Source organism: Oncorhynchus gorbuscha, linkage group LG16 (assembly GCF_021184085.1).
Source record: "Oncorhynchus gorbuscha isolate QuinsamMale2020 ecotype Even-year linkage group LG16, OgorEven_v1.0, whole genome shotgun sequence".
Lineage (NCBI taxonomy): Eukaryota > Metazoa > Chordata > Actinopteri > Salmoniformes > Salmonidae > Oncorhynchus > Oncorhynchus gorbuscha.
The window spans coordinates 36908785-36929533 of NC_060188.1; the positions used below are offsets into that span (position 1 = coordinate 36908785).

Below are 20749 nucleotides of genomic sequence, written 5' to 3' on the forward strand. Positions count from 1 at the left end.
GGTCCGTGCATTATCATGCTGAAACATAAGGTGATGGAGGTGGATGAATGACATGACAATAGGTCTCGTCACGATAAAATGTGATTGTGTTCGTTGTCCATAGTTTATGCCTGTCCATACCATTAACCCCACCGCCACCATGGGGCACTCTGTTTGCCCTCACAACACCATTCACGTGGTCTGCGGTGGTGCGGCCGGTTGAACCTATTGCCAAATTCTCTAAAACGATGGCTTATGGTAGAGAAATTAACATTAAATTATCTGGCAACAGCTGAGGTGGACATCCTGCAGTCAGCATTATGTGTGGTGCAACCAAAGTGCACTTTTTAGTGACCTTTTATTGTCCCCAACACAAGGTGCACCTGTGTAATGATCATGCTGTTTAATCAGCTTCTTGATCTGCCACACCTGTCAAGTGGATGGATTATTTTGGCAAAGGAGAAATTCTCACTAATAGGAATGTAAACAAATGTGTGCACCAAACAGCGGGGATTGTGATGAGCTAATGGGGATCCCTAATAAATACAAAATTCAGGGTAACTGGTACCACAAAAGTGGCTCGCCTTTTAGCCATGTACATTTCTACGGCAACAAATGCTTCAGAACTAACATGCTCTGGGGCAGGCTAATTACATTTATACTGAATGAAGTGTCTGAGTTGCAACACTGATCAGAATCCCTCACTATGTTTGATACTGTCGCAAAAGCTAACCAAAAAGCAATCCCCAAGAGAGGATGGCTTTCACTTCAGCAGTGATAAATTCATGAACTTCTTTGACAAAAAGATCATGATCATTAGAATGCAAATTAGACTCTTTAAATCTGTGCATTTATCCAAAGCTCAGTTGTCCTGAATCTGCACAACACTGCCAGGACCTAGGATCAAGTTAAATAAAAGATGAAAAGGCTGTTGCGCAGCAACTCCGTGCCTTCCTGAAGACAAATAATATACGAAACACTTCAGTCTGGTTTTAGACCCCATCATAGCACTGAGACGGCACTCGTGAAGGTGATAAATTACATTTTAATGGCGTCAGACCAAGGCTCTGCATCTGTCCTAGACCTTAGTGCTGCTTTTGACACCATCGATAACAACATTCTTTTGAGAGATTGGAAACCCAAATTGGTCGACATGGACAAGTTCTGGCCTGGTTTAGATCATAACTGTCGGAAAGATATCAGTTTGTGGATGGTTTGTCCTCTGACAAATCAACTGCAAGTTTCGGTGTTCCTTAAGGTTCCGTTTTAGGACTACTATTGTTTCACTACATTTTACCTCTTGGTGATGTCAACCGGAAACATAATGTTAACTTTCACTGCTATGCGGACGATACACAGCTGTACATTTCCATGAAACATGGTGAAGTACCAAAATTGCCCTCACTGGAAGCCTGTGTTTCAGACATAAGGAAATGGTTTTACTTTTAAAACTGGACAAAACAGAGATTCTAGGTCCTAAGAAACAAAGATTTTATGTTGGATCTGACAACCTGGAAGGACCTCGGCGTTACTCTGGACCCTGATCTTTCTTTTGATGAACATATCAAGACTATTTCAAGGACAGCTTTTTTCCATCTTCGTAACATTGCAAAAATCTGAAACTTAGTCCAAAAATGATGCAGAAAAGTTAATCCATGCTTTTGCCACTTATAGATTAGACTACTGGCTTTTGATGATCCTTGGTTAGGGTCTAGGCAGATTATTTGTTGCGATTGCCAATGTAATAAATTGGTGGTCCGATAGTCCAGGATTATGAGGAAAAACATTAAGATCCACAATATTTATTCCACGGGACAAAACTGGGTCCACAGTATGACTGTGGCAGTAAGTAGGTTCAGAGACATGTTGGACAAAACCCACTGAGTCGATGATGCCTCCAAAAGCCTTTTGGAGTGGGTCTGTGGACTTTTCCACGTGAATTTTAAAGTCACAAAAAATGTCGTGACAAGGTCCGATTTTAGGAATTCAGGGAACTCCGTGAGGAATGCTGTGTACGGCCCAGGACACCTGTAAACAGTAGCTATGAAAAAAAAGTGATTGAGTAGGCTGCAAAGATTTCATGACTAGAAGCTCAAAATATGAAAATGCAGTCATTTTTGTAAATTGAAATTTGCTTTAGTAAATGTTAGTAACACCTCTGCCTTTGCGGGATGCGTGGGGGATATGGTCACTAGTGTAGCCAGGAGGTGAGGCCTCATTTAACACAGTAAATTAATCAGCCTTAAACCATGTTTCAGTCAGGCCAATCACATCAAGATTATGATCAGTGATTAATTAATTGACTATAACTGCCTTGGAAGTGAGGGATATAACATTAAGTGGCACTATTTTGAGATGTGAGATATCACTATCTCTTTCAATAATGCCAGGAATGGAGGTCTTTATTCCAGTGAGATTGCTAAGGCGAACACTGCCGTGTTTAGTTTTGCCCAACCTAGATCGAGGCACAGACACTGTCTCAATTGGGATAGCTGAGCTTACTACACTGACTGCTAGTGGCAGACTCCACTAAGCTGTCTATATCATTGTGGAGCTAGAGGAGTTTAGAGCCCTGTCTGTTCATAAGGTAAGATGAGAGCACTCCTCCAGCTAGGATGGAGTCCGTCACTCCTCAATAGGCCAGGCTTGGTCTTGTTTGTGGGTGAGTCCCAGAAAGGGGGCCAATTATCTACAAATTCTTTTGGGAGGGGCAGAAAACAGTTTTTCAACCATTGATTGAGTTGTGAGACTCTGCTGTAGAGCTCATCACTCCCCCTAACTGGGAGGGGGCCAGAGACAATTACTCGATGCCGACACACCTTTCTAGCTGATTTACACGCTGAAGCTATGTTGCGCTTGGTGACCTCTGACTGTTTCATCCTAACATCGTTGTTGCCGATGTGGATAACAATATCCCTATACTCTCTACATCCGCCAGTTTTAGCCTTACACAGAACCAAAACGCGCGCAATCATGTGCTATCGTGCATACATTTATTTTGTCCCCTACAACAAACGCGATCACGACACGCAGGTTAAAATATCAAAACAAACACTGAACCAATTACATTCAATTTGGGGACAGGTCGAAAAGCATTACACATGTATGGCAATTTAGCTAGTTAGCTTGCCCTTGCTAGCTATAATTTCTCCTATTTAGCTAGCTTGCTGTTCCTAGCTAATTTATCCTGGGATATAAACATTGAGTTATTTTACCTGACATGCACAAGGTCCTCTACTCTGACAATTAATCCACACATAAAATGGTCAACCGAATTGTTTCTAGTTATATCACCCCCTAGGCTTTTTCATCTTTGAACTTATATGGTGATTGGCATCTACACTTTCATAGTATTACCACGACAACTGGCAAAAGTGTCTTTCAATCACCCACGTGGGTATAACCAATGAGGAGATGGCACGTGGGTACCTGCTTCTATAAACCAATGAGGAGTTGGGAGAGGCAAGATTTGCAGCGCGATCTGCGTTAGAAATAGGAATTACTTGTATTTTAGCCCTTGGCAACGCAGACGCTTGTTGGCGCACGCAATAATTTAATAACATGTATTCCTAAATGTATTTTTGCAACGTGAGCGGTGTAGTCAGGATATTAGCCAGCATCATCTTCTGATTAGCCTTTACGTTGGTAGCCCTGCCCCCTGGTAAACAATGTATAATCGCTGGATGATTCTTTTTAAGTCTGGTACTGCGGGTAATGGAGTCGCTAAGGACTAGGGTTTTCAATTTGTCAGCGCTAATGGTGGGAGGCTTTGGCGGCTCAGACCCCGTAACTTGTGGAGGGGAGACCAGAGAAGGCTCGGCCTCTGACTCCGACACGTTGCTTAATGGGGAGAACCGGTTGAAAGTTTGTCGGCTGAATGAGTGACACCTGTTGAGCATTCCGACAGCATTTCCTTCCAGAAGCCATGAAAATATTGTCATGTGGAATTTGACTGCAGTCATGACTCATAACAGCCCTATTCATACCATGGATCATTTAGCTATTTGATCTAGACTTTTAGGACCCTTTTTAGGTATAACAAAAATTATGAATTTGGCCTTTACTACTATAGTCCATAGAAACGCATTGAATAACACATTCATAAATGGCAAGAAGAGAGTCAAAAAATAAATCATATGGTTTTAATGTTTCTGGCCTATATCTAGGAGATGTAATATTTATTTTCTTATCTTTTTTGCACATTTAACCCCATTTATTTTTGTTCGCACTGAAACTACCTCCATACTTCCATTTATTTGTATGAGTTACCTTCAGACGAGTTCCGTGGGGCTTGAAGGGGTCTCATCTTTCCATAGAGTGGACCTAGTTTTGTTTGTAGACTGTTTGAACGCTACAGATTTTTTTGTCAGAAGACCCATGGTCTGTCAAACACCGCTATAGCTCGGCCATCTTGGATTGAGACGTAGCGCATGCGAAAAACAAATATCTAGCATAAGCTGAAGGATTTTGATGGGACTTTTTTTGTGACATAAGATTGACACATTGGTGTGTCAATAGACTCTTAAGGATTTCATAGTTTTAGAAGAATGATTCCATTCCTGTCTGGCTAGCTAATAAACATACAGTGCAGATAAATACTTCAAATTAATTGTTTTACAACACATTTTTTATCACGGCACTGGCAAACCATGGTTGATTAACTCCCTGAACAAAATGTTTGACTTTTTATACCATTTAAGGTTCATGTCTAATTCCTTATTCTATGCATACTGTAGTCTATATGTAAAATGTATACATATGAAGTACTTTTTCTCTGTTTTCATATGTAGGACTATAAGCCAGAGGAAGACCCAGCCATCTTCCATTCTGAAAAAACTGGAAGAGGACCCCTGGGACCAGGATGGAAGGCATGTCTGAAATTACACTTGTTCTGTTTTAATTTACCATATTTTACCATAGATTTTATGTATCGTAAAGGCAGCATGACATTTCAAAGTAAAAGAAGCATATTTGTTTTCCCAATCTAGCATTGAATAGAAAAGTGATTTACATGTTAAATCTGGGTATCCTTTGCCTCTCTCATTCCTCCCCCTGTTTGTCTGTTCAATCTCTCTTTTACTGTGTAGAAAGAGCTCCACAACAGTAACTGTCCCTATATGACTGCCTATAAGCTTGTAACGGTGCATTTCCGCTGGTGGGGGCTGCAGGGACGAGTGGAGAACTTTATTCACAAGGTAAGAGCTTAGAAGAGCTAAGAGCATCATTACATTCACTAGACTTGTTGCTGCACCGTCTTCTTCATAGATCCCCAGATTTGAAACTTTATTGAAATTACAACCTTTTCTTACCTTTGGATGTGGCTTGGCAATGCAAGATTCTTGCTGCGCAGCTCAAATTCACAGTGAACATCACAGTAGTCTTTGTTTTTATTTTGTCTTTTGTCTTCTTGTTTGTACACTTTGTTTTTACCCCTTTTTCTCCCCAATTGGTGTACGGACTCGGGAGAAGCCAATGTCGATACCCCTGCGTCCTCCGAAACACAATCCAGCCAAGCTGCGCTGCTTCTTGACACAATGCCCGCTTAACCCGGAAGCCAGCCGCACTAGTGTGGTGGAGTAAACACCGTACACCTGGCGACTAAGTCGGTGTGCATTGCGCCTGGCCCGCCATAGTAGTCGCTAGTGCGTGATGGGACAAGAACATCCCTGCAGGCCAGACCCTCCCCTAACCTAGACGACGCTGGGCCAATTGTGCGCCGCCCATGGGTCTCCCGGTCGCGGCCGGCTGTGACAGAGCCTGGACTCAAACCAGATTCTCTAGTGATACAGCTACGCAGTGCCTTAGACCACTGCGCCACCTTTGCCAACAACTTTTAATGTTAAACATTTTACACTGTTGAATAATAGTATGAAATAATCATTTCACTCATCAATGATTCAACGATTCACAAGCAAATCATATTTTATTTGGCACATGCGCCGAATATAACAGGTATAACCTTACCCTAAAATGCTTACTTACAAGCCCTTCACTTCTTGATGCACCCATCCCGTTACCGGGATCATTTTCGTCAACATCCGCTGAATTGCAGAGCGCCAAATTCAAATTAAATTACTAAAAATATTACATTTTCATGACATCACAAGTGCAAAACACAGCTTAGCTTGTTGTTAATCCACCTGGCGTGTCAGATTTCAAAAAAAGCTTTTTGGCGAAAGCATACCAAGCGTTTCTGTAAGGACATCTCTCTCAGCAGACAAAACATTACAAATGGCTAATAGCCAAGTAGATTTGTTACAAGTCAGAAAAGCAATAAAATTAATCGCTTACCTTCGATGATCTTCGGATGTTTGCACTCACGAGACTCCCAGTTACACAATAAATGTTCCTTTTGTTCCATAAAGATTATTTTTAAATCCAAAATACCTCCATTTGGTTGGCGGGTTATGTTCAGAAATCCACAGGCTCTAGCGGTCACGACCGGGCAGATGAAAATTCCCCAACAGTGAAATGCTTACTTACAAGCCCTTAACCAACAATGCAGTTTTAAGAAAAATACCACAAAAAATAATTGATAAGTCTAAAATAATTAAAGAGCAGCAGTAAAATAACAATATGGTAGCAGCAACATTACGTACAAAATAAGTTACAAACAATGTGAAATAGCACAGTTGGTTAAGAGCCCATCCCTTCCGGCACTATATAATGAGAGGGGTTGGTCGAGGTAATTTGTAAAGTGACTATGCATAGATAATAAACAGCGAGTAGCAGCAGTGTAAAAACAAAGGGCGGGGTGTCAATGTAAATAGTCCAGGTGGGCCTTCCTCTGACACTGCCTAGTATACAGGGTTAGACATCCCTGAATCCGGGTCTGGTAACTTCTACGTCTGAAAGTTAGAATGAGGTAAGGTATGGTGGAAGTTTATGCAAGAGGGCTGTATAAACAAAAAATAATGCAATACATCGATCTACAAGACTTCAAAGGGAGCCAGGCTACTTTCTGATTCAAAATCCAATGTGTACTGAACCTATCACCCGTAATAAAGCGCAATGCGCTATGATCAACTGCATCCAATGGCTTCAATACAGTGGCAGCTGCATTTTATATATAGATGATATCGCCATAGCCAATAACCGGAATGAGTATTCACGGTATTCACAATAGAAAGACACGTTAGGATTTTCAGAATAACTGCTCCAGTCTATATAATCATCCAGGGCAGCGAGAGTTTTACTAGAATAATTCAGTTTTGTCTTCAAGAACAACATATTTTAAATGTGTTGTTTTTATGTTTGTTTTATGAACCGTTTCACTTAAACTGATCTACTGTAAAATGCATATCCCTACCAGAGAGTGAGCCCTCAAAGATCCCAACAAAGAAATCTATTGTCCTGCATGATCTCTTTGTGGTAGCACATTCCAATTACCTTTTTTTATATATGTAAAGCAGATTGACATGCCCTACTAGATTTAGGATTGATCAATAAGAAAATTCTAATGTGAGGCCTTGCTTGTGTAAGAAAGGTTGAGAACCCCTGCTCTCGCGATTGCTTAAAAACACATCCTCTCATTGTCTCTTCCCTTTCATCTGTACTGATTGGAAAAAAACTGGTGAAGACAATTAGAAAAAGAGTTCCATAAGAATATATCTCTCTCACCCCACTCATATCCCCTCTTCTGCCCTCCATCCCTCCCCCTCCTGGAGCAGCAAGAGAAGCGCCTCTTCACTAATTTCCATCGGCAGCTCTTCTGCTGGCTAGACCGTTGGGTGAACCTAACCATGGATGACATCCGCCGGATGGAGGAGGAGACACAGAGAGAGCTGGACCAGGTATGCATTCATAAACCCTGATATTGAATGAATATTGGGCACCATTTTCTGCCTGCTAAACAGTCCTTACTATTACCTGTACAGTCTCCAATGGTGTTCAATTTGGTGTTAGTACTGCTCCTTTTTCACAAGTGCATTATCTAATTTCGAGGATTTCTACTCATTGATACCTTTTACTCTTGTAAATGGCACATATGAAACCAGATCGAGACAAAGTGCATTGGAAATCTCAATTTAAAAATAGTTAGAATGTGTGACAAAATACATACAGTGCATTCGGAAAGTATTCAGACCCCTTGACTTTTTCCACATTTTGTTACGTAACAGCTATATTCTTAAATTGATTAAATTATTTTTTTCCATCAATCTACACACAGTACCCCATAATGACAAAGCAATAACAGGTTGATATTTTTAAGTTTATTCAAATGGAAATATCATTTTTTAATTTTCAGAAAGTACTTTGTTGAAGCACCTTTGACAGAGATTACAGCCTCGAGTCTGCTTGGGTATGATGCTATCAGCTTGACACGCCTGTATTTAGGGAGTTTCTCCTATTCTTCTCTGCAGATCCTCTCAAGCTCTGTCAGGTTGGAGTGTCGCTGCACAGCTATTTTCAGGTATATCCAGAGTTGTTCGATCAGGTTCAAGTCCGGGCTCTGACTGGGCCACTCAAGGACATTCAGAAACTTGTCCTGAAGCTTCTCCTGCGTTGTCCTGTTGGAAGGAGAACTTTCGCCCCAGTCTGAAGCAGGTTTTCATCAAGGATCTCTCTACTTTGCTCTGTTCATCTTTGCCTCAATCCTGCTTAGTGTCCCAGTCCCTGCCACTGAAAAGCATCCCCACAGCGTGACACTGCCACCACCATGCTTCACCGTAGTGATGGTGCCAGGTTTCCTCCAGACGTGACACATGGTATTCAGGCCAAAAAGTTCAATCTTGAATTCATCAGACCAGAGAATCTTGTTTCTCATGGTCTGGCAGGTAGCCTAGTGGTTATTGCATTGAGCCAGTAAACGGAAGGTTGCTGGATCGAATCCCCAAGCTGACAAGGTAGAAATCTGTCGTTCTGCCCCTGAACAAGGCAGTTAACCCACTGTTCCCCTGGCGCCAAAGACGTGGATGTCGATTAAGGCTCTCGATTTTGCTCTGACATGCACAGTCAACTGTGGAACCTTATATAGACTGGTGTGTGCCTTTCCAAATCATTTGAATTTACCACAGTTGGACTCCAAGTTGTAGAAACATCTCAAGTATGATCAATGGAAACAGGATGCACCTGAGTTCAATCTAAAGTCTCATAAGAAAGGGTCTGAATACTTATTTAAGGCACACCTTTTATTTTTAATACATTTGCCAAAATAAAAACTGTTTGCTTTGTCATTATGGAGTATTATGTGTAGATTGAGGAGGGGAAACATATTTAATTAATTTTAGAATAAGGCTGTAACGTAACAAAATGTGGAGAAAGTTGAGGTGGCTGAATACTTTCCAAATGCACTGTATATATCCAAAGAGATGTCAAAAACCCCCAGCTAAAACAAACAAATGCAGATAGTTTGCTCTCATTTCAGCTGGAGAGTTTTACATCTTTGTTTGCTGTCGACAGCTTGTTAGCTAGCAAGTGACAAGAATGTTAGCCAGCCTTCATTGATTGCTTAGCAACGAAAAATAATTAGCAACCAGATTTTTGTCCGGACTATTTCTTTGAGGAAAAGATGAACAGAGCAAAGTACAGAGAGAGCCTTGATGAAAACCTGCTCTAGAGCGCTCAGACCTTAGACCCGGGGCGAAGGTTCACCTTCCAACAGGACAACAATCCTAAGCATACAGCAAAGACAACGCAGGGGTGTCTTTGTGACGAGTCTCTGAATGTCCTTGAGTGGCCCAGCCAGAGCCTGGACTTGAACCTGATCGACCATCTCTGGAGAGACCTGAAAATAGCTTTGCAGCAACGCTCCCCATCTAACATGACAGAGCTTGAGAGGATCTGCAGAGGACAATGGGAGAAACTCCCCAAATACAGGTGTGCCAAGCTTGTAGCGTCATACCCAAGAAGGCTCAATGCTGTAATTGTTGCTAAAGGTGTTTCAAAAAAGTGCAGAGTAATATTTCATGATTTTTATACATTTGCAAAAATATTTTTTTGCTTTGTCATTATAGGGTATTGTGTGTAGATTGAGAGAAAAAAACAAACAATTTAATACATTTTAGAATAAGGCTGTAATGTAACAAAATGTAGAAAAAGTAAAGGGGTCTGAATAGTTTATGAATTCACTTTACATATCAGTGATGCTGATGCATGATTTTTCCTTGCTCAGAGAAGTTGCTGTCTTGTCAGGACACTGTTCACTCTATGGTACAAGGATAATAGCATTTGTAAATTGCAACATTGAGGTCATAGAGGCAGTACGTAAGGTTTATACAAACCAGTCATTGGATTTTTGTTGTTGTTTGCTTTAACCATTTTAGAGCGGGAAGCTCTTTCTGGCAAATGTCAGGGTTTGATACTGCGACCAAACAGTCACATTTGCAGCTGTTTGACTTGGCAGTGCGACACATTTTTTTTTTTTATTGGTCTCAAGGGCGCCCTGTGATTAGATTTTTTTTTTAATTTATCAATTTTTAAAATGTTTTGACCTAATCACATTCATTTTTGGTTCACAATGAGTTTTTTTAATGTTTTATTGAAACCGTAATCTGCAATTGACCAAAAATAAACCTTCTTTCCAGAGGCAACAATGCCACTGGAATGCCCGTCTCTGTGTGCGGTGCACGTAGGGCCTATATGTCTACCACAGTGGCGGACAGTGCCGTTTTAAGATGAGGGAGGATGATTTTATTTTCATGACTGTGGCCTTATTCCTATTACAGCATATTGGATGACTCTCATTCATATTCCATTCACCCAGTTCAATGTAACAGCAATAGGTTTAGGCTACTACATGATACTTACATTTTCCCTATATCCATCATGAGGTTGCTACAACCTAGCCTATGAATGAAAGTTTAAAACGTAGGTGCACACAGTTTGAGAGACAAATTTGAGGTGACCAACTGTGACAGTCAATACCGCCTTGCACACATTTGCCTGCATCTAGCTGATATGGGGTGTAATCATTAGTCCAACAGTTGCAAACGAGTTTCTGTTGGACAAATTCAGGTATGTTTATCCCGTTTTGTTCCGTTTACTTTCTTTGGAAGAAATGTTTTTCAACAGAATCAGCAGAATGAATACACCCCTGATCACGCGTAAACAGAGTTCACTCATAACAGCCACATTATCTTCGCTTGTGGACTACAATGCACAAACACAGCTGTATGTAACTAGGGCTGTTGCGGTGACCTTATTACCGCAACACCAGCAGTCACTGGTCATGAAGGCTGTCAAATTCCACATGACCGTTTAGTCACAGTAATTAGGCTTCTCCAAGCTCTGATGCTGCTGCTTGTCATTAGTAGCCTGCCAAACATGCTAACTGCCTGGTATTCAGCACTCTATTGTCCCTCTAATCACTCTGACATGATTAGATGCAAATGAAATTGAAAATCTAATCACTTCATGCGAGCCCATGAGGTCATGTTGCGTAACATTTCTATAGGCTATGCGATTGTGGGAGAAAACCGAGTGATGGCCGCCATAAAAAAAAAAGGATCCCATCAGTTTTCTATAGGCTAGGCCTACTAAATGTATTTCTCCACTTTCCTAATATTAAGCAAATTTCTTATCTTTCCAACAGGAGTATAGCCTACCTGGCTGCCACGGGGAAATGAATCCTCCAAACGCTATTTAAGTGCATAGATGTCTTTTTTTCAAGCTGCCCCTGTTTCAATACAGGTGCATGATAAGGGTCTATTCTAAATCAAAACCAATTTCACACATATATTATTTAGTTTATGTAAAGACAAAATTAAATCAAGAAAGGTCTGATGGTTGACAATATTAGCCTGTCACTTGAATTATATATTATCACTTTTGAATGATGCCCAGCATAAGAAACAATACATTTTTTTGTGACTAGTTCAAATCAAAGTCACACACCATATGTAGCCTAGCCCATAGGCCTATATGATTTAATGAGGTTTGTATCACAACTAAAGTGGCCAAATAACTTCTTAAAATTAAGCACATTAATCCACTTTACACGGGGTGTAGAGCCTAACTGACATATATGAGCAGCATGTGAGTTTGAGGCTCTTTTTGTGCCTTCATCACATTGTCTGTGTGGGTGGTCCATTTCAGTTTGTCAGTGATGTGTACACCAAGGAACTTGAAGCTTTCCACTTTCTCCACTGCGGTCCCGTTGACGTAGATGGGGGGTGCACGCTCTGCTGTTTCCTGAAGTCCACAATCATCTCCTTTTGTTGACATTGAGTGGGAGGTTGTTTTCCAGGGACCACACTCCCAGAGCCCTCACCACCTCCCTGTAGGCTGTCTCATCATCGTTGGTAATCAAGCCTACCACTGTAGTGTCATCTGCAAACTTGATGATGGAGTTGGAGGTGTGCTTGGTCACACAGTCATGGGTGAACAGGGAGTACAGGAGGGGGCTGAGCACGCACCCTTGTGGGGCCCCAATGGTGAGGATCAGTGAAGGTGATGTTTCCTACCTTCACCACCTGGGGGCGGCCCGTCAGGAAGTCCAGGACCCAGTTGCACAAGGCGGGATTCAGTTCCAGGGCCTCAAGCTTAATGATGAGCTTGGAGGGTACTATGGTGTTGATTGCTGAGCTATAGTCAATAAACCGCATTATTGTCCAGATGGGATAGGGCAGAGTGAGGGCGATTGCATCTATTGGGGCGATAAGCAAATTGAAGTGGCTGTAGGGTGGCAAGTAAGTTAGAGGATGTGATATGATCCTTGGCTAGTCTCTCAAAGCACTTCATAATGACAGAGGTGAGTGCTACGGGGTGATAGTCATTACGTTCAGTTACCTGTGCCTTCTTGGGTACAGGCACAATGGTGGCCATCTTGAAGTGTGAGACCAACTGTTATTTGCTTGACAATCACCGGCTGACAATTTTGTGACCGTCACAGTCCTATATGTGACCAGGCGAAAAAACTTTCCCAAGCCAAACCTCTACACACAGCCTACGTCGTTGTCACCATATTAGCTAAAGTAGTGTCATAGTCAGCATAGCTAATAGCAGTGGTGGATAAAGTAAACAACTGTCATACTTGAGTAAAAAGGGTGTCCTCAGCTGCCGTCCTACGGTCTCAGGCCCTCCGGAAGGGGAGACGGAGAGAGAGAAGATTACTGGGAGCATACTTACGATCACACGGCACACCGGATACGACAAGTTGACCCTAGCCCCTCTCAACATACTGTATAAGCTATTGCAGTAGTTGTCATACACGACTGTACACTAAATGTGTTTTGCTATGGCTTAAAATCATATTTTAACGAAAAATGTATGTTGCTTCGTGGAATGTCTGGAAAATGTGTGATTGGATGCATTTTTACATGTTGCAGGGATAAAATGTATGGTTTTTCCTCTGCTTTTTTCAGATGCGGAATGAGGGATCTGTCAGAGGAATGAAAGCAGGAGAAGACTAGACAGAGGGAGGGAGAAATAGATTGGATGGAAGAGAGGGATATGGGGCTATGTTTAATCAACCATTATTCGACCTTCAGTCCCCCCATGGCCATTCACAGCGTGCCACATCACCGAGTCCTTCCACACATGAAACTGTCATCCCTCATCCAGGAAGTGTCTATGTGTACGTGAGAGTGCATGGTTTCTATGAGAGAATGTGTATGAGTGTGTATCTTTGTCATAGTTTTTGTCCTTGCTTTTCCGTTGGCTCTTAACCTCATTATTTACTGGCAAAATTCATTGTTTTTTACCGAAAAATGTTACACAATATCAACCTTTTTATAATAAGTATTATTACGCTCACTGTTTTTTATTCATTTTGAACCATTAGCTCGTGACTATGCCAGTGAATCCCATAAAAACTCACCCCCACTATTAAGTCTGTGGTGCATTTCTCCTATTTACACATGTATCTAAATTATGACGATAACCATTCACTTATTTTAATTCAAATGTATGCTACTTCGAGTCTCAGTGGTAGCTTCAGATTGAAGAGAACCTGTGAGAGAGTCACCATTGTAATGCAGACCTATGAAAGTTTTGAGATGATTGAGTGGATGACATGTCTTTTAAAACTTGAGTGGAACCAGTGGAACCCCTCCCGCCTCTGCCCAGACCACGCTTCCAAAGAGTTGGGTTGGCTAGGGAACTTTTGGAGAGTTGAGTCTGATTTAATAATAATAAAGACTAATATTGACTATCATGAAGCACGGGGTACTGTAGATGTGTTGGAAATACCATCTTTTTCATTCTGTTTCACCATTCTTGGGTGTCAACTTGACATTTTGAATTTCACTTCTGGTCTGCTTGTTTTTCTTGCCAAAATATTCCCAGGTTCCTGGGATTAAAGCAATTATGCTTTGCAGCTAATGCCTTTTATTTCATCGATTGGATATAGCAAACATATATATTCAGTAGTACTGACGTGTTGCTATTGTAGAATGTGATACCACTGTATTTGTGTAGAACTGATAGCTAAGAAAAAAGTTTCAGAGGAATTAATACAGTATGTTCGGTGTCAACATAGGTCAAATGGGACAATGTTAATGTTTTACAGACACTACTCGCTCGCTTTGCTTCTGTAGAGCATGACACCGATATCTAATCAGAGCCAAGTAAGCTGCGTTAATTTGAACAAAGCGCTCTGTGTTAAATTGTTTCCATTAATACCTTTATTGCGTTTAAATGCCAAGCGTGCCCCACCAGTCTATGGAAAACTTTACTGGGGTGGCACTTTCATAGGGACAAGAGAGGCATTGCCACACTTCGGGCTAGATTCAATCCGGACAATAGAAGATCCTCATAGTGCGATAATTATGATTTCCGATTGAGCCGACGTATGCAACATTTGCCTTGAATGCAGTCTCTGCACATGTGACCTTTAAATTTTGCAATCTGAATTGATTCTAGGCCTTGATTAATCTACAAAATGGACTGACAAATGTAAAGCCTTTTAATAAAGGATCTCGACTGTGGATTTAACATAGTATTGTAACTACCTTTTCACAATGTAGTTACAATACTAAGTCATCTCTTGGTACAGTTTTCCCGACCAAATTTTGGGGATCTTCATTTTGATAAGAGAAAAAAGTATACACTATGGATAACTGGGGGCTGCATCAACATTTTAAACGTTCAGGTTGGAACCCAGCTGAAGTGGTCTAACCCAGCCCAAACTCGGTCCTTACCCCCCCCCCCCCCCCCGGTGCACGTTTTTAGTTTTTTTTTTTTCTTCTTCACCACTAACTACAAAACTGATTCAAATAACCAATCAAGCTTTGATTATTTGAATCAACTGTAGTACTGTGACCAAAATGTGCACTGGGGGCAGGACTGAGTCTGGGAAACCCTGGTTTATGCCCAGAGAGAGGCCTGTTCCTGGATAGGGAGTGAGGGCCTTTTTGCCTGTATGTACTCTCATGCCCGGAGAGAGATGCCTTTTGCACACAATGTATATAGACTTTTTATTTTCTTTTTCTACTGTGTTATTGACTTGTTTATTGTTTACTCCATGTGTAACTCTGTTGTCTGTTCACACTGCTATGCTTTATCTTGGCCAGGTCGCAGTTGTAAATGAGAACTTGTTCTAAACTAGCCTACCTGGTTAAATAAATGTTTTTACAAAAAAAAAAACTTACCCAACTAGCACCACCTGGCGCACTAACCAAAATACAGGGGATGGTCCGCCCAGGTCTTACCTAGTGTGCATCGACAGACATATACTACGGGTATATGTAGGCCTCTTGCCTAAGCACTCCCAAGGTGCCTTCCCCTTCCCCCCTGAGAACAAAAACAGAATAATACAAATGTAAGTAAACCATTTCAATAATCAAAAACACTGCAATCCTATTGGCACATACATTACCTCAGAAGCAGCGGCTACAAAATACTTAACAAAAACTGTGAGCAACAACCAACACAGGGCATACCAATAAGCTCTCTCTGAGCTACAACCAACACAGGTCATACCAATAAACTCTCTGAGCAACAACCAATACAGGGCATACCAATAAGCTCTCTCTGAGCTACAACCAACACCGGGCATACCAATAAGCTCTCTCTGAGCAACAACCAACACAGGGCATACCAATAAGCTCTCTCTGAGCTACAACCAACACAGGGCATACCAATAAGCTCTCTGAGCAACAACCAACACAGGGCATACCAATAAGCTCTCTCTGAGCTACAACCAACACAGGGCATACCAATAAGCTCTCTGAGCTACAACCAACACAGGGCATACCAATAACCTCTCTCTGAGCTACAACCAACACAGGGCATACCAATAAGCTCTCTCTGAGCAACAACCAACACAGGGCATACCAATAAGCTCTCTCTGAGCTACAACCAACACAGGACATATCAATCAGCTCTCTCCCCCTGAGCAAAGGAACACTGGCTTTTAACTTCTTAGGGATATGGGGGGCAATATTCAGAAGTTTGGATGACTGAGGTGCCCAAAGTAAACTACCTGTTACTCAGGCCCAGAAGCTAGGATATGCATATAATTGGTAGTATTCGATAGAAAACACTCTGAAGTTTCTAAAACTGTTAAATTAATGTCTGTGAGTATAAGAAAACTGATATGGCAGGCGAACACCCGAGGAGAATCCATCCGGAAAATGTTTTGAGGTCACCATCCATTGAAATGGCTGTCTATGGGAAAATCAAAGGAAATCCTCCCAGATTGCAGTTCCTAGGGCTTCCACTAGATGTCACCAGTCTTTAGAAAGAGTTTCATGCTGGTTTTTGGAAAAATGAACCAGAAATTGTATTTTTTCTAGGTGGCTCCCATTTTGGCTGTAGTGTTTCCAAGTGCGTGGCAGAGAGTGCGTTCTTTGGTATTTTTCTCCGGTAAAGACAATAATGATTCTCCGTCTTAACTCTTATAGTTAAATAATTAGTTTTTATGGATATAAAGAAGGATATTATCAAACAAAAGGACCATTTGTAAAGGTAAGGCATTTATTATATCGCTATTTCTGACTTTCGTGGCGCACCTGCCTGGTTGAAATGTGTTTTTCATGCTTTTGTATGCGGGGCGCTTTCCTCGGATAATCGCATGGTGTGCTTTCGCCGTAAAGCCTTTTTGAAATCTGCCACAGCTGCTGGATTAACAAGAAGTTAAGCTTTATTTTGATGTATTACACTTGTGATTTTCTGAAAGTTAAATATTTATAGTTCTGTAGTTTGAATTTCGCGCTCTGCAATTTCACTGGATGTCGGCAAGGTAGGACGATACCGTCCCCCCTGCCCATAAGAAGTTAAGCTTGAGACCCTGGGTCTCAACCCTGCCCTGTGCAACTGGGTCCTGCACATTCTGACGGGCCACCTCCAGGTGGTGAAGGTAGGAAACATCTTCAATCCGCTGATCCTCAACACTGGGGCCCACAAGGGTGCGTTCTCAGCCCTCTCCTGTACACCCCGGAAAGTTCCTCGGTGTACACATCACGGACAAACTGAAATGGTCCACCCACACTGACAGTGTGGTGAAGAATGCGCAACTTCAGTAGGCTGAAGATATTTGGCTTGTCATCTAAAACCTTCACAAACATATCACCGCCTGGTATGGTTACTGCACAGCCCTGAACTGCAAGGCTCTCCAGAGGGTAGTGCGGTCCGCACAACACATTACCAGGGGCAAACTACCTATCTCGAAACCACATGAACACGTATCTTCTTTTTCAACAATTTACAAGACCATTACAATTATAGCTGTCAATACCTAGGTCATTTGTTTTCTTCATAGACACTGGTTTGGGAGAATCTTACTTGAGAAAGTACTGTTCCTTCTATAGTGAAGATGTAATTTCATAGAAGGGATAGCCATTATGTGGACACGGTCCAAAACCATTTTTGATGCCTTATCTGCAGGGATATGTAGTTTTGTTTGTATAAAGTCTGACAATTTGCTCAGATTTGTCATCATTATTCTCAGAAATACCTGTGAAAACCAGGTTCTCTTTCAGCAAACAGGACTGTAGTTCTAATAATGTCTCATGAACATGTTATTGTCACGTGATAATGAATTAACAGTAGTTGTGTTTTGACATTACCTTTGAGCTGAAGATTGTCTTTGATCAGGTCTTTTATTTGGAGCTGGAAGAATTCCAGATTGGCGTTTTAGCTCACTGAGATCTCTGTGCACAACTTCTTTCTAGCATCGATCATTTCTTGTTGATGGACTAGTACATTGGTTTCAACCAGAGTTGTTTCCAAGTCAGCAATGTCCGTAGACAATTTTCTGCATATTTTCGCTCCTTGTTGTCTATTGACATTGACATGGTAATGTCCATGGAAGTATTGGTGCCGGTGATGCTGTCCATTCCTCAAATAACCCTGAAGAATGCGTTGTCAATGAAAAGCTTCTCCAGGATGAGAAGCTGAGGTTTCACTTAAAATAAATATCAATTCATGCACCTTAGTATTTTAACTGTGATTGTAGGCTACATCATAGTAAGTACACACACACACTGGACAATTTTGTCTCCATCTCTACATTCAAAGACTCAATCATGGACACTTACTGACACTTTTAGCTGCTTCTTGTGATGTGTTGTTGTCTTACCTTTGTGTCCTTTGTGCTGTTATCTGTGCCGAACAATGTTTGTACCATGTTGTGCTGCTGCCATGTTGTGTTGCTATCATGCTGTGCTAAACCTAATTGTTCTGTGTTGCCGCCATGCTGTGTTAGGGGAAGGGTTAGCAAACATGTTACAGTAAGAAGTTGCAAAGTAGCTAAAAAGTTGTAAGCATTTAAAAAGTTGCTAATTAGTTCAAATGCTGAAGTTGTCCGTGATGAGATTTGAACTCAAAACCTTCATTTGCGTTATACACCCACCCATCCACTCGAACCAACCACCCTAGTTTAGTTTTTTTCTTAAAGTAACCATCCCAAACGTAACATATCATACTAATTTGAGTGTCCCGGGTTTACCTTTACTATGTTATGTCTAGTCTATAAGACCAGGCTACACCTCAGTACTTCCCACCTGCTTCCTGGCTTTATTCCTTCACTGCAATACAAGCAGATTTTTTTTTCAACAAGATTCTGGATGCTCTCCTCCATTTCATAAACAAAACATAAATAATAGTATGTGCTGGGGCAAAGTGATGCTGTCTTTCCACTACTGCATATTCCAGCTTTAAGGTGTTAGAAGTGCCAAAAGTCCATCATTTACAGTTTCACACCTTATGCTACAGTACATAGCCACTAGTACAGGGGTGGGCAAATAGTTTGGCTCAAGGGCCACATTCAGCTTTTGAAACCATGTGAGGGGCCACATACTATATGTGTGACCAAACGTCTGAAGCCTTTGTTCACATTGACACACAACTACTAGTGTACTGTAGGTTTACGTATGTTGCTAAGATTGCAGAACTATTCAGTCACTGTACCATCTCTACCCTTCTAAAGTACAATGCAACTCACATCCACAAAAAGAAACATGAAAAAGCATGTTTATATAACTGGAAACAGCAGATGTCTGATAGAGCTCCATCTCTTCTCCTGAAGTGCAATCTGAGTGACACAAATAAGAGCTAAATGTATATAATTTATATTATTGAACAGTTCTCAATTCACCTCAACCCTAAAAAATTACATTCTGAGCCACAGAGCATACATAAAACATTTGGCTTCATGTTCAAATGAATGTAGATCTATTAAAGCAGATTATTGAACAGTTCTCAGATCATCTCAGCCCAAATTAAGTACAATCTGAGCTATTGTAAGTGTTCAATGTCAAATGAATGGTGAAAAGACCAGAATCCAAGTGCATTGCTGGATAGATCTCACTGCAATAACCATCACCATAATTCATTTTTTTTTTTTTTTTAACATAGTATCAAGGTTTAGGAGAAGACCCAGACTGTTTATTACAGAAACAGGGGGCAGGCAAAGGACAGGTCAGGGCAGGCAGAAGCCAGTAGTCCAGATCAGCGTCCGAAAGGTACAGAACGGCAGACAGGGTCAGGGGTCAGGGTAAGCAGAGGTCATTAATCCAGGGGGGGGTGTGACAAGATACATAACAGCAGTCAGACTCAGGGTCAGGGCAGGCAGAATTGTCAAAACCGGGAAAGCTAGAAAACAGGAACTAGAGAAAGACAGGCGCACAGGAAAACCGCTGGTAGGCTTGCCGAAACAAAACCAATTGGCAACAGACAAACAGAGAACATAGGTAAGTACACTGGGGATAACGGGGAAGATGTGCGATGCCTGGAGGGGGGCCGGAGACAAGCACAAAGACAGGTGAAACAGCCTAAAACTATTTAAAACACGGAAAGAAAACATAAGCCTGGCCTACCCCACTCTTGGTGATTACGGTCTTAATGTGAGGAATGGGTCTGTCCACCTCTCTTGGAAAGGGCATTAAAGTGGTAATTTATTCAATTTGACCTTGACATGATTTGTTGAAGTTCATGATGGAGAAAGTTTGTTCATGCACATATGTGAACCTGAATAAAAGTGCTTTTTCATGTTGGGAAACTGTTTCATTCAGTGTGCCACAAAACGGGTCTATTGTGGCTGTGTTGTACTTATCCTTCAAAGAACTGTTGCACTGGATGTCTATGAGCTCCAGTTGTTTGTCAAGTGGTGCTTTCTCACTGTTGAAACACAGGGGGCATGATACAAATACAGCTCAGACTCAATGTTGCCAAAGTCTGAGAAGCGGAGGGAGAACTTAGCATGCGAGTCACTCAATGTATGTCAGTGTGGTTTTTGGTGCTGCCAGTGTCGGGAAATGAGCGAGAGACCTGTTGCTCATTTGTCTGGAGAACAACATATGTTTGACCTTGAACCCTTTCACGTTGGAATATAGTTAACCTGTTGATTCTACCCCCTACTTTTTCGAACATTCTGTTAAAAATCACGCAA

General features: G+C 41.5%; 1 protein-coding gene across 1 annotated transcript in view; it reads left to right on the forward strand.

Moving 5' to 3' along the window:
• The window catches only part of pitpnbl (phosphatidylinositol transfer protein, beta, like), a 32851-nt gene extending 18773 nt beyond the window's left edge, over positions 1–14078 (forward strand). Inside the window, exons 8-11 of the mRNA XM_046304528.1 lie at positions 4770–4847; positions 5067–5174; positions 7650–7772; positions 13284–14078. Coding sequence (XP_046160484.1) covers positions 4770–4847; positions 5067–5174; positions 7650–7772; positions 13284–13331 — 357 coding nt within the window. The 3' untranslated portion in view covers positions 13332–14078. The remainder of the gene's footprint in view (positions 1–4769; positions 4848–5066; positions 5175–7649; positions 7773–13283) is intronic.
• The last annotated feature ends 6671 nt before the right edge of the window (positions 14079–20749 follow it).